General features: G+C 37.0%; 1 protein-coding gene across 2 annotated transcripts in view; it reads left to right on the plus strand.

Moving 5' to 3' along the window:
* Positions 1–12,804, plus strand: part of Pkhd1l1 (polycystic kidney and hepatic disease 1 (autosomal recessive)-like 1) — a 146,385-nt gene that overhangs the window by 72,120 nt on the left and 61,461 nt on the right. For both annotated transcript variants that reach the window (XM_013512746.1, XM_005381882.2), the window contains exons 41-47: positions 2,558–2,732; positions 3,683–3,839; positions 4,220–4,376; positions 6,632–6,711; positions 7,159–7,288; positions 8,417–8,546; positions 11,908–12,149. In XM_013512746.1, the coding sequence (XP_013368200.1) occupies positions 2,558–2,732; positions 3,683–3,839; positions 4,220–4,376; positions 6,632–6,711; positions 7,159–7,288; positions 8,417–8,546; positions 11,908–12,149 (1,071 nt within the window). The remainder of the gene's footprint in view (positions 1–2,557; positions 2,733–3,682; positions 3,840–4,219; positions 4,377–6,631; positions 6,712–7,158; positions 7,289–8,416; positions 8,547–11,907; positions 12,150–12,804) is intronic.

Below are 12,804 nucleotides of genomic sequence, written 5' to 3' on the forward strand. Positions count from 1 at the left end.
CACAAATTGCTCAACTTCCTTGGGCCTTAGTCTTTCTATCTATAAAGTGAGATTCATCAGAGTAGCGTATTTTATAAACTCATTGTGAGGTTAATGCATGTAAAGTGACCAGAATGAAGCCAAGAACACGACATGGGATTCGCTCCTGTTATTACTCTTATTTCTTTCCTTTTTGGTTGAAGCTCTAGTTTATCAGTACATATGTGTGGTGCACGATGTTCACATTCCTTGTGGAAAGCTGGCCCGTGTACGTATACATCTTAATACGTTTCCTCACGCCATTTCCCTTCCCTTCCTCTCCTCTCCGCTCAGCTCTCGATCCGCTCCTCCTTAGTACATATTTGCGGTACACACTATTTTCATTCCTTGCTCCATGTGCACAGCACAATCCCAGTTCCCTATTAGTTAAATTCTCTATCCCTTCCTTTCCTCACCCTCCTTCCCTCTCTTGGTCCTTTTCCCCTTTGAGAATGATTTAACTCACCACTTCCTATTATCTTTTATTTTGCTCTCTATTTTTACTTTGGGCTTATTCATATTAGAAAAATTATATGCTATTTAAATTTGTGCGCCTGATTTATTTCACTTCACATTATGGTCTCAGTGTGCATCTATTTTCCTACAGATGACTCAATTTATCTTTCTTATGGCAGAGTAGTACTCCACTGTGGGTAAATACAATTTCTTTATCCATTCATCTGTTGATGCACTTATGTACATTTCCAAGGTTTAGGTATTAAGAGTGTGGTGCTATAAACATGGATATGCATGTATCACTGCATAAAATAAGATGTTTTTAATTCTTTGGGGAAGATACCTAGAATGGGAATAGCTGAGTCAAATGGAATTTCTAGTTTTAGTTTTTTAAGGAACCTCCATACTGATTTCCACAGCAATTGTACTAGCTTATATTTCCAACAACAGTCTGGAAGGGTTCCCTTTCCACCACAGCTTCTCCAGCATTTGTTATTATTTAATTTATTGATGATAGCCATTCTTTCTGGGGTTAGATGGAATCTCAGTGTTGTTTTAATTTGCATTTCTCTAATGGTCAGTGATTTTTCTTTTTTTTTTTTGTACCGGGAATCAAACTCAGGACCTTCCGCTTGCCAGGCAGGTGCCTGTGCCACCTAGCTATCTCCCCAGCCCTGGTCAGTGATGTTGAACATCTCTTCATGTATTCATTGTCTGTTTGTACTTTTCTGTGAAGCATCTCTTCATTTCACTTGCCTGTTTTTTGGCTGTGTCTTTTTTGGGGGAACCCAATTTTTTTGTGTTCTTTATATAGTCTAGATATGAATCCTCTAAGGAACAGCTGCCAAAAAAACTTCCCATTCTGTAGGTTTTCTTTTCATGCTATTGCTTGTTTCTTTTTCTGTGTAGAAGTTTTTTTTTATTAATATGATCCCATTTGTTGATTCTCAGAACTATTTCCTGCACAACTGGGTTCCATCCAGAAAGTACTTGCCTACACCTGTGACTTCAAGAATTTTACCTGATTTACCTTCCAGCAGGTTTCATTTTGATATTAGTTTAGTACTGTACGTGGTGAGAGATGCGGGTCTAGACTCAGTCTTCTTCATGTGGATAACTAGTTTTCCCAATGCTATTTATTAAAGAGGTTGTCTTTTCTCCAGTGTATATTTTTGGCTCCTTTGTCAATACTTCTTTTTTTTTTAATTTAGTGGTTAAAAACCTAACTTCTGAGGCGTCTCCAAATCTCTATTTTGCCACTTATTGAGTAACTCTAGCTATGTAATTAAACTCTGCTTGTCTCTCTATTAAGTGGAGATATTATTAATCATGATTTAATGGTTTATTTGAAATTTATATATCTAGAACTTTACACAGTAAATTTTAGTTATTATTTAGCAAAATGTAAAAGATATTTGAATAATGTGACTTGTAGGTGAATATAAAGGATATGTTTTACTGTACATTACTTTATACATTAACAAAATTTGATCGAGCTTTTTAAAATACTTTTGCTTATTTGACATTTTAAGTAAAGAGCATTGATAAAAATGAAACCTTTCCACACCTCGGCTTACTTATCATTTCAATACTGGAGTTTGTGTCCGGATAAAAATATGTGGCAATACTACGGAGATTCGGCAAGGTTGATGGGTTGCTGGTTCCTCACCTTTCGTCCTTTTCCTGCGGAGTTTCTGAAGTTGTTCTGTCTCCTCCCTTGCCTTCAGCTATCTGTCCTGCTGCTGTCGGGGTTCCTGTCTCCCGCAGCTGGTTCCTCCCTTCCCAATTTGCAAGCCTGTATCCTTCTAAGACTGGAAAACTAAACAGGTGGTTTACGTAACTGTCTATTATAACAGATTCCAAGAAAGGGTCTAAGAATTTTTACTCCGTCAATCATGTGAATGGATTTTGCAATATTCTTTTTTTTTTTTTTTTGCTAGAGGATTTTATTGCTTCACATGTAGCGTGTGTATATTAGATGCAATTGTGAGAAAAAAAAGATGTTATGCAAATATGTGAATGTTCTAGAAGTGAGTGAGGGCCTAATGGCAGAAATGTACTAAGTTTGACCCTTTTCTCATAGGCGTGGGACCTGACCAAGCGTGTGAAGTGAATGTGGTCAATGGGAAAGATTCATCTCCGTCCACGACTCTGTTTACTTACACTATGGCACTGACTCCACTTGTCACTGAAATATCTCCCACCAGAGGCAGTACAGCAGGGGGCACCAGACTTACAGTGCTGGGATCCGGATTCAGGTACCATCCGCACACGCATAAGTTGCTCCACGTTTCCACACTCAAGACATCCCACATGCTCTGTCCTGTGTCAGGACATTGCTTAAGTAGAGTCCTGTACTGTGGGCCTTTCTGCTTGCCGGCCACCTTTGAGGCACAAAATAGTACTAATAGCTAAAATGTATTGAGTTATCTATGCCAGGCATCTTCCTACCCATAGAAATTTCCTATCCTCCTTTGTGGTATATTTTCATCCCACTTAATGTGTAGGAGATGAAGACTCCAGAGGTCCAGTCACTTGTCTCAAATCCTAATGAAGAGCATCACAAGCACACATCACTATTTTGTTGTGCTTCTCCCATCATCTCCAATTGTAACCTGCTTCACTGTGCCAGAGGAACATCTTTTCACACATCAGGTTCCTTCTGCTGAAATTGGTCAGGTTCTCTCCTCTTGCACACATTATTTATAGCTCCAATTCCTGTACTGCACTGTCATCATTCTTCCAGTATGTAACATTAATTTCAAATCAAACCGTAAAAGGCAGTCTTAATTTCTCATGCACTTATAATTACTTGGGTCTTGCATTTTAAAGGGAGATTAAGAGCAAAGGTCTGTGACTGTAACAGAAATGTCCCAGACAAACTTGACCCTTGAAAGTCTCTTACAAAGGTAACTACCTGGAGGCCAACAAGGAATCTCTCAATAATTCAAACTCAGGCAGTTTTCCCTTTAGCACTAGAACACTTGGTAGTTTGTGCAGTTCTTTTTTCTGGTGTCTTAACCTCTTTGTTTACTTTTTGCTCAACAAATATTTCAAAGTCTTATTTTGGAAAAAAAGGGTGTCAACCTGAACTTTGATGGATCATAAGGCAATATCATGTCTTTTCCAAAAACATATGAATAAAGGATTCGATGATGCAAAGTAGAAATTCAAGAAAAACATAAATGCTTTATTTTTCCCCTTACAGTGAAAATCCACAGGATGTTCACATCACCATAGCTGAAGCCAAATGTGATGTGGAATATTCCAACAGGACACACATCATCTGTGTGACAAGTGCTCACGCTCCTTCAGGGTGGGCCCCCCTTCGTGTCAGCATCAGAGACATCGGCCTGGCTAAACTGGTAATAGTGCTTCTAGTATAGCAATGGCAGCAATAGAAAAACTAGCATTATAGTAAGTGTGCTAATTGGTAATGAATATTTTACTTTAATATCTCCAAAAGATAACTGAAATGTGACTATGTTAAATTTGCAGTAGCTTACGCTTTTCTTGCTTCTTGACATTTTAATTTCTTTTAGATTACTCTGGGTTGTGGTATAATTGATAATAGATTTTTAGTATTATTATCATGAAATAGACTGAAAGGAAGCTATAGCATATTTAAACTGGGTTGTATTTTATTATTAATATGAATATTTATTGTTTATATGTCTTTCTTTGGGAAATTGAAAAAAGCCTGATAAGTCCTCTAAATTTTACACTTTCTTATCTTTTGTTACAGGAGAATACTGACTTCTTATACATTGATGCTTGGTCCTCCAACTTCTCGTGGGGGGGAAAATCTCCCCCAGAGGAAGGGTCACTTGCTGTGATTACAAAAGGACAGATACTTTTACTGGACCAAAGCACTCCTATTCTGAAAATCTTGCTTATTCAGGGTAAATTTCTATAAATCTGTTTACTAAACTCTGCCTAGGGCCTATTTCTACAATGCTAATTTAATCAAAATTCATAATTATGAACCATTCATAGTTATATTTTTAATATGAAGTATAGTTTTAAGTTTTCTAAATTGGATATTACAATCTATTTATGGTTATAATATTCTTTAATGCACTGCAAGATTTTATAAATAAAATAGAAAAAAATCAAAGTACACACCATACATATGGGTAGGTATCTTTTATAGTTAAATGTTGTTTCATGAAACTTTTATTTCAGTAACAGGAGGGGAGGCACTGAACAGGCCCACAGACTGGCATTTTTATAAATTTTTTTAAAAAGTAAAAGAAAGAGAAAACAGCACTTCTCACTGATATGGTAAATCCTAATCGTTATAAAATTGTAACAATTTGTTAAAGTCTATCCTAAATGATCCCCTGATGGCACTTGAAAAGCATGTTGTTATTCTCATTTATTTTTTAAAGAGAATAAAAAAAAACCACAATAACATCAACATGCACAAAAACAAAACAAAGCAAAAACAGTAAAAATGATACAGGGTTTTAAAACAGAATGGTATGAATTAACAGTGGTTGTTATATTACATATTGTTATCTTCAACAAAGTTGCTCAGATTACCAGATGTAAGAATGCAAGATTGATCCAACCATTAGAGAATGAAAAATAATAAAAAAATTAGAAATGATACAGAACTTCACAAGACAAGATGGTAGGAATTCACCAATGGTTGTTACATTGCATATTGTCTTCAGATTATTTGTTAATATTACCAGATATAAACATGCAAAATTGGTCAAAAAATTTAAGCATTAACTGTTCCTTTCGATAAACCATTAGACATCAGCAGTACAATTATTCCAGCTATCTTTCCATATATGCACACATACATATTTTTTTCCCTTCTTTCTTTCTTTTTCTCCTTTCTCTCATCCCAGTTGTTCCTTCCTTTGAGCAATTTCTTTCCCTTTCATAATATCTATTGCATATTTTGGGTTTTATTTACTCTTTCAGGTTCTTACACTAGGGAGACAATATGATATTTATACATGTGGGTCTGATTTATTTCACTTATGAGTATGGTCTCTAGTTGCATCCATTTACCTATAAAAACCTTGAGTTTATCTTTTTTATAGCTGAGTAATACTCCATTGTATAAAAATACCACATCGTTTTTATCCATTCCTCAGCTGACAGGCATTTGGGATCTTTCCAAGATTTACCTATGACAAATTGTGCTGCTATAAACATGGGTGCACATATATCACTGTGGGATGGTGTTTTTAATTCTTCTGGGAAAATACCCAGATGCAGAATAGCTAGGTTAAGTGAGACTTCTAATCCTAGGTTTTTGGGGAGTCTCCACACTGAGTTCCACAGTGGTTGCACCAGTCTACACTCCCACCAGCAGTGGAGAAGGGTTCCTTTCTCCCCACAGCCTCTCCAGCATTTGTTATTGGTTGATTTCTTGATGATAGCCGTTCTTTGTGGGGTGATTCTCATTTATCTGTAAACCTAATTTCAATTGTTACCTGGGGTTGTTTCTGCAACTTGATATTCTGTTTCTACTATGACAAAAACATACAACTATTACAATTATATGTGAAAGAAGCATTAAATGCTAAGAGGAAAATGCTTTTGACTCTAGTGCCTAAACTTTGCCAAAATGACTTTAGCTGTTCAAAGACTTCTGTAATTTTGCTATTTTTTAACATCTGGGATAATAGCAACAATATTTCAGCAATCTGAAGTTATTAAGTATTGGGTCTTTAAACAAATAAAGTTTCACTGTCTCCAGACTTACATCAGTCTCATAAAAATGTATCTCAGTACTTTCTTAATAGCGTTAATCAAGCTATAGCCATCACCTACTACCGGTCAGTGGGTAAAAATTAAGACCTAATGGTTGTGTTATAATGCTTTGTATAAGTGTCTTTTTCTTTAACCTTGGCTTTTTTTTCTTAATTTATATTTTGAAGCTCTGTATTTGTAGACTTAACTTCTCTAACTCCACTACTTCATAACATTTAAAATAATATTTTTTCAAGATAAAATAATCTGTCCTAGAATTTGCTTTTCTGTCTACTCTCAGAGTCTTGAAGTGTTTATATTTTTATGTTACCAAAAAGCAGAAGTAAAGTAGTATACACAGAAAGCAGGACAGAGATGAGCAAATAAACAGTTTTTAATAGTACATTTTTTGTGATCTATTTAAAAATTATATGGTTCGTAGGTGGAACTCTAATCTTTGATGAAGCGGACATTGAACTCCAGGCAGAAAATATTCTAATTACAGACGGAGGCATTCTTCAGGTATACCTGCACATGACATAGATTCATTGCTAACCCCTTGCCATTTATATAGACTCTCTATAAAATACATAATTATGCCAACCTAATCTAAATTCATTTTGCTGAGGGCTTTGTTATTAGGATAATGATTCTGTTGGGAGGGGTGTCCCCAGGGTATTCTTGCATTTTGATAAAAATATAGCTATAGATGATAAGACAGCAGAATTTAAAACAGAGCAAAATAAATAACAGCTCTGAGCCGTAGGTGAAGTCCACCTGATTACAGTCTGGTAGAGCCCGTTTGGCTGAATAGAAAATGTAAAGGATGTATGTGAAACAAAGTCATGCACAGCTGAACAGCTAATTCCCGGAAGGGAGGAGGCAAGGGGCGAGAGATCCTTTGGCGTGGTAAGAATGGCGGCTGTTGAGTTTGAGTTTTCTGAGCGAGGCTCCCGAAATCTGTGGCAGATCGGCACGGAGGCGTCGCCGTTCCGGCACAAGGCGGTCATCACGCTGCACGGGCACCCGCGCTCCCCGGAGCTCCCGGTGTACGGCGCCAAGACGCTGGCTGTGCGGGAGGGCACGCTGGAGCTGCACGGTACAGAGGCCGGCCGGCCCCACGGACACCTCCCAGCCTCCTTCTGCCGGCCTCTGTCGGCCCCCTTTCTCCTGCCCTCGCTCTAACCAGGCCAGCCCTGCGCCCTTACCAAGACCGAGCCCCACCGTGGCTCATCACTCCAAGCCATCTGGACACCGTCCCCTCCCCAGGCGCTTTTTGTCTCCTGCTGTGCTGAGGGCAGTATCTGGCTTCACTCATTCCTATGAAAGGGAACTAAATCTAAACACTGAATGTAATTTCTGACATTTGCACCTTGTGGGCTCTTTCTAGGTTATATATCAATAAATTTATAGTTGAACTTTCCTATAGCTATATTCCAGAAATACTGTCAGGAAGTGAAAACGATTTCGGTTGCCAGCTGTGGTGGTGCATGCCTAGAATCCCAGCACTTTGGCAGGCTGAGGCAGGAGGGTCACACATTTGGCCCAACCAGGGCAACTTAGTAAGACCTTCTCTCAAAATAAAAAAAAATAAAAAAGACTAGAGATACAGCTCAGTGTGAAGGCCCTGGTCTCCATCTCTAATACCGCCCCCCAAAGTTTTTATTATGCTTGATGTATTAGGGTAACATCATTCAGAAGCATGAAAGGAGTCCCTTTTCTTAGTCTTCTATGTTATAATAATTTATGTCTTCTATACATTTAGAAATCCATGAACAAGATGCCCTGCTACTGTCATAAATGTTCTACCTTGTGCCGAATACATGTAATTCTAAAATTCTCTAGAAATGTACCCGTATTTTTTCTAGATTATCAATTCAAACAATTGCTATCAACAACGACAAAGGGAATAAGCATCTGCTGATTTTGTTAGTACGATCACCCCACATTTATATTGGTTCCTAGGGAGAAGATTGTCATAGATACAGCACAGCATTGCAGAAGCAGTTTTTTTTAAATTTTATAGAACCATGTGTTATTACCAACCTAATTGTTACTTTTTTGAAGTTAGCATTCTTCTTATTCCTTTTATGAGCTGGGTATAAAATCCTAGTGTAGTAGGAACCTTCCCAGAATTAATTTAATCTGGAAAAAGATGAAAATGACCAGCACTGTCAGTAGCACGGGACGCACATGGGGGAGACACTCCGTTGTGTGTTGGCTCCAGGTCTACCTGTTCCTGTGGTGTGGACTCGGCTGGCTCAGACTGCGAGGGCAGGGGAACGGACTTTGACTTTACAAGACGCAGTGACGTGGAAAGCAGGGGATTCCATTGTAATTGCAAGCACGGGACACAGGTAAGATGACTTCTAGGCTTACGTGTAAAATAGTAAAGATTCGGAAGGCCCACGGTCTCCCATACAGAAGAACGCACAGCCAGCGCTAGCATTTGGTTGATCAGTGATTGGAATTGCAGTAAGAAATACAAATCTGAGTGTCTAAAATAAATATATGCTAATAAAACATTTGATTTGTTTGACATGGTTAAGTTACTGCGTAAGGCTTCATTTATAAAAGATTATTAACGGAATAAAAAGGTTTCATTCATAACCTTTTTCTAGGGACAGAAGTGTAAGTTTTTAGTATATGTGCTGCCGAAGCGAGCACAAAAGTATAAGTTTTTAATTTAGCGCAGAATTTGCTATTAAAAGTCATTTGAAAACATCTGATTTAACAGCTTTAATTAAATACATTCATGCATGCAAAAATGCAAATGAGCTTCTTGGTTTGAGGTCAAAAAAAGAATAGGAAAGTAGGTAGTGAATTCTTATCTTACAATCTTAACAGTGTTTCCATGAAAGAATATTTTATTAATAAGTAAAAGGGAAGAAATCATTAGTGATTGAGTGATGATTGACATAATCTTTTAAGTGTATGACATTTTAAAATGGAAACTGCTTATGACCCTTCACTTCTGTTTAGTTACATATTTTAATAAATAAGAAAATTTTTAAATTTAAGATAGTCATGCCATGGAGGGCGGCAAACAGGAGACTTATTTTTGCGTTAATGTTCAAATTGTAGGTAACATTAAGATTGGAAATAGTTGTGTTTATCAGGAAGCAGATAGGAAGTTATGCCAAAAAACAGATATGTTAAGGTCATGATTCAATTTAAAATAAAAATTCAAGATGGCATTTCGAGTTTGCCGTTTTCCAATTTAAAAATAGACCCGCAGATGTTAGAAAGAGCTAAAGATATGCTTAGTTTTGCAAATGCCCATTTTTCTGCCATTGGAAGAAATATTAAGTGCATAATGGCAGAATTAAAAAGGAAGAAAATCACAGGCTTTTTAACAGAATAAAAAAGTTTCATTCATAACCTTTTTCTAGGGACAAAAGTAAGTTTGTAATTTGTCACAGGGCTATTTACTTTTAGGAAGAATTAAAAAATTCTTAATGAGAATTAACGAGGTTTTTTTTAACCAAATATAGCTCCTTGCTCCTTATTTCAGTGGTGAATTGTATCTGAAAGTTCGTAAAGTGAGGCATCAAGAAAATCCCTTCTCAAGTCACTTAATTGTGTTCTCCCAACAACACCTCTTACCAGCCCTGAAACTGTGCTATTTCCCCTCTGTCCTTCGGTAGAATCACCCCACTCTTGGTACCTATTATGTAGACTTACTGTAAGGATTCAGTGAGTTAATATGTGAGAAGAACTCAGAACAGAACTTGGCTCAAAGTAAGTGCTTTATGTGCACTAGATCTTATTACAGAGGGAAAAATATATTCAAGTGCACAATGTATATAGAATGCCTTTTAGAACATGTTTTTAAGAAGTTGCTGTCATCAGGATCTCAAAGAATTCAAGACAAGACAACCCGAATCCCCTTCTCAGACCACCTGTGAGATCTTGCGCTGTAAAAGAGGCCATGTCACTGGACATCCTTAATCTCCATCTCTCCTTGGCCCTTCCCACCACACTTCCCTCCCTGGAATTTTTGGGATTTTGGTTTTCTCTGACTACTCATTATCTTGGAAAACAACATTGTCCTCCTATCTCCTTTCCCTTCTTTCACTTTAACCTTTTATTTTAAGAATTAGTAAGCTGCCTAAATATTACATGCCCATTTCATCTGTTTTGTCCTCACTATCCTTTTATTTCTTTAAACTCCTCCAGGCTAATTGCTTTTCCCCTCACAATTTCTCAGTGACCTTCAGTCACCGTCTTTCTTCATTTCCAGCACATTTCCAAGTTCCTTCAGTTCTTCCCTTGAACTGTCTCTCCCACTGTTTTTCCTGCTCTCCATTTAAATTGGACTCTTGAGTCCCTCATACATCATCCTCCTATTTAGGATTCATCCCAGTTTTCTCCCCAGACAAATTCATTCTGTATTAATTTGTTCAATCAGTCAAAAGCTACTGTTGTGTTATGACAGGTACTGTGCTAAGTGCTCGGCTTGGAAAATGGCTCAATGGGTCCCTGCTTGGAGGAACAGCCAGGCAGGGAGAGGACAAAGAAGTAGACACCTCACAAGGCTGCAGTGTGGCTGGTGTGAGCCCCAGTGGGGCATTTGTGTTTTGCGAGTCCAGCAGGGTTAGAAAATTACGAGAGCTAACTTTTAATCTACTTCACATGTGGCATTCTCCCTTGAAGTGTGACTCAAGTGATAAAAATTATTCCCAAGGGAGAAGAGAGTCAGAAGGGAATGTCGGGAAGCCACACATAAGCTTACCTATGTGGATAGCACCACTCACACTTTAGTTGATTTACAATTAGCCACTGACACATTTGTTTCAAAATCAGTAATCTGTCTATTCAGCATCCCTAGAGCTTGCTTTGTACCTGGAATGTAAGCTGAACACTCAGTATTTGTTGAATGATTAAATATCTGTGTACATTTTGGAATTTGCAAGTCCCTTTTATTGTGACTGGATTTTGGGTGTACTGGAAGAATGGTAGAAGTAAACATCAACTTAATGATTTCCTTGCTCAGGAACCTACAGTAACTTTCCTTTATCAGAGCTTCTCACCACTGCAGAACTAATATTTTAGGCTAGATAATGTTTGTTGTGTGGGGTCATCCTTTACAATTCTTAAAATCCTCCCTGTTCTCTACCCACTAGACGCCATAGCACCTCCTGTTACGATGGTCAAATATGTACCCAAGTATTGGTAGGGTATAAAATCAACCTCACATGAGAAATTCTGAATATGATTCTTAAAGGCACATCATTGAGCTGTACTTTTCAATACTTTTTAGAAGCTAGTACAGTTTTATGAACAAATCTAGCACTTGCAAAATATTTAAATTAATTGAAATAGATCTGTAAAAAAGTTACTGTCACTTTAAGAAACAATAAAGTACTGCACTTAATCTCTCTTCAGAAAACTGCATGACATTTTTAATTCCACAAATAGAGTATTTGAAATGGCATAAAACAAATATGTCAAATCAATATGTTATGTGACTCAGGATGGTGCCTCTTAACCTAAATATAAAATACACTCATTACATATGAACTATTTTTTAGGTAGCCACTTTGAAGCAGTAATGTTTTTTCTGAGTGGATGTTCATTTATATATCCTGATAATTATTTAAATTGTTACTTAATCTCATTCTGAAAGAAAAAATAAACCTTAATATTGAAACTAAATGGGTTTTTTAAATGTTAATTTATATTAATTTTGAGAAATTTTTGTTAAAATTTTCACAGACATAGTCAAAGGGAAAATGAAAAAAGGACCATTGCTTCTGTATCTGCTGATGGTGTAAAAATAACACTAACTCAGCCACTGAACTACACACACTTAGGAATCACTGTCACACTCCCTGACGGAACTGTGTTCGAAGCGAGAGCAGAAGTCGGGGTTCTTACAAGAAATATAGTAATAAGAGGATCTGAGAATGTGGAATGGAATAACAAAATTCCAGCATGTCCTAATGGATTTGACACAGGTAAGTTTAGCAGCTGTCATGTGGCTGATATAATCATATCAAACTCAAAATTAAATTTGGTTGACATTTAAGTGTATTACTTTAGTTTCGACTTGCTAATCTGCTTTGTAAATATCATTAAATATGGCAACTTGGAAGAGCTGAGGGTGTTTTTAAGTAAAATTAAATATGTTTACAATATATGAAGAAAAATGACTGATGTCAACGTTGTATGGGGCAAATAAGTGTACTTGGGTTCTGCTGATAAAGTCTTTAACATCATACAATCTACACATATTTACAGAGTAGCAGGTGTAGCTTAGGTAGTAACCTTTTCTTCAATAGCACATCTGAGCCACAGCTCACTGGACTTGTTATCAAATGGCCCGATTTTCTGATTCCAGGTCAACTGCATCAAGTTGCACAATGTATGTGAATCTGGGTTCAAACTGTTTCAAATAATATTATTTCCTGTTCTTATTTACTGTGACTATAAGAATTAAGTGACAATAATCCCCATTCTCTTATGAGTACAAGATTGCTTTGAGGATTGCTTAATCCTCAAATTTGAGGGGAAAACTTTAGAAACAATAAAACAACATAACTTTATCGTATTCCTCCAGACACTCAGATATGTATTCAGTACCTTCTCAAATATACCTTAGTAAGTACTTTA

The sequence above is a fragment of the Chinchilla lanigera genome, unplaced genomic scaffold (assembly GCF_000276665.1).
Source record: "Chinchilla lanigera isolate Chin_1 unplaced genomic scaffold, ChiLan1.0 scaffold00016, whole genome shotgun sequence".
Taxonomy (NCBI): Eukaryota; Metazoa; Chordata; class Mammalia; order Rodentia; family Chinchillidae; genus Chinchilla; species Chinchilla lanigera.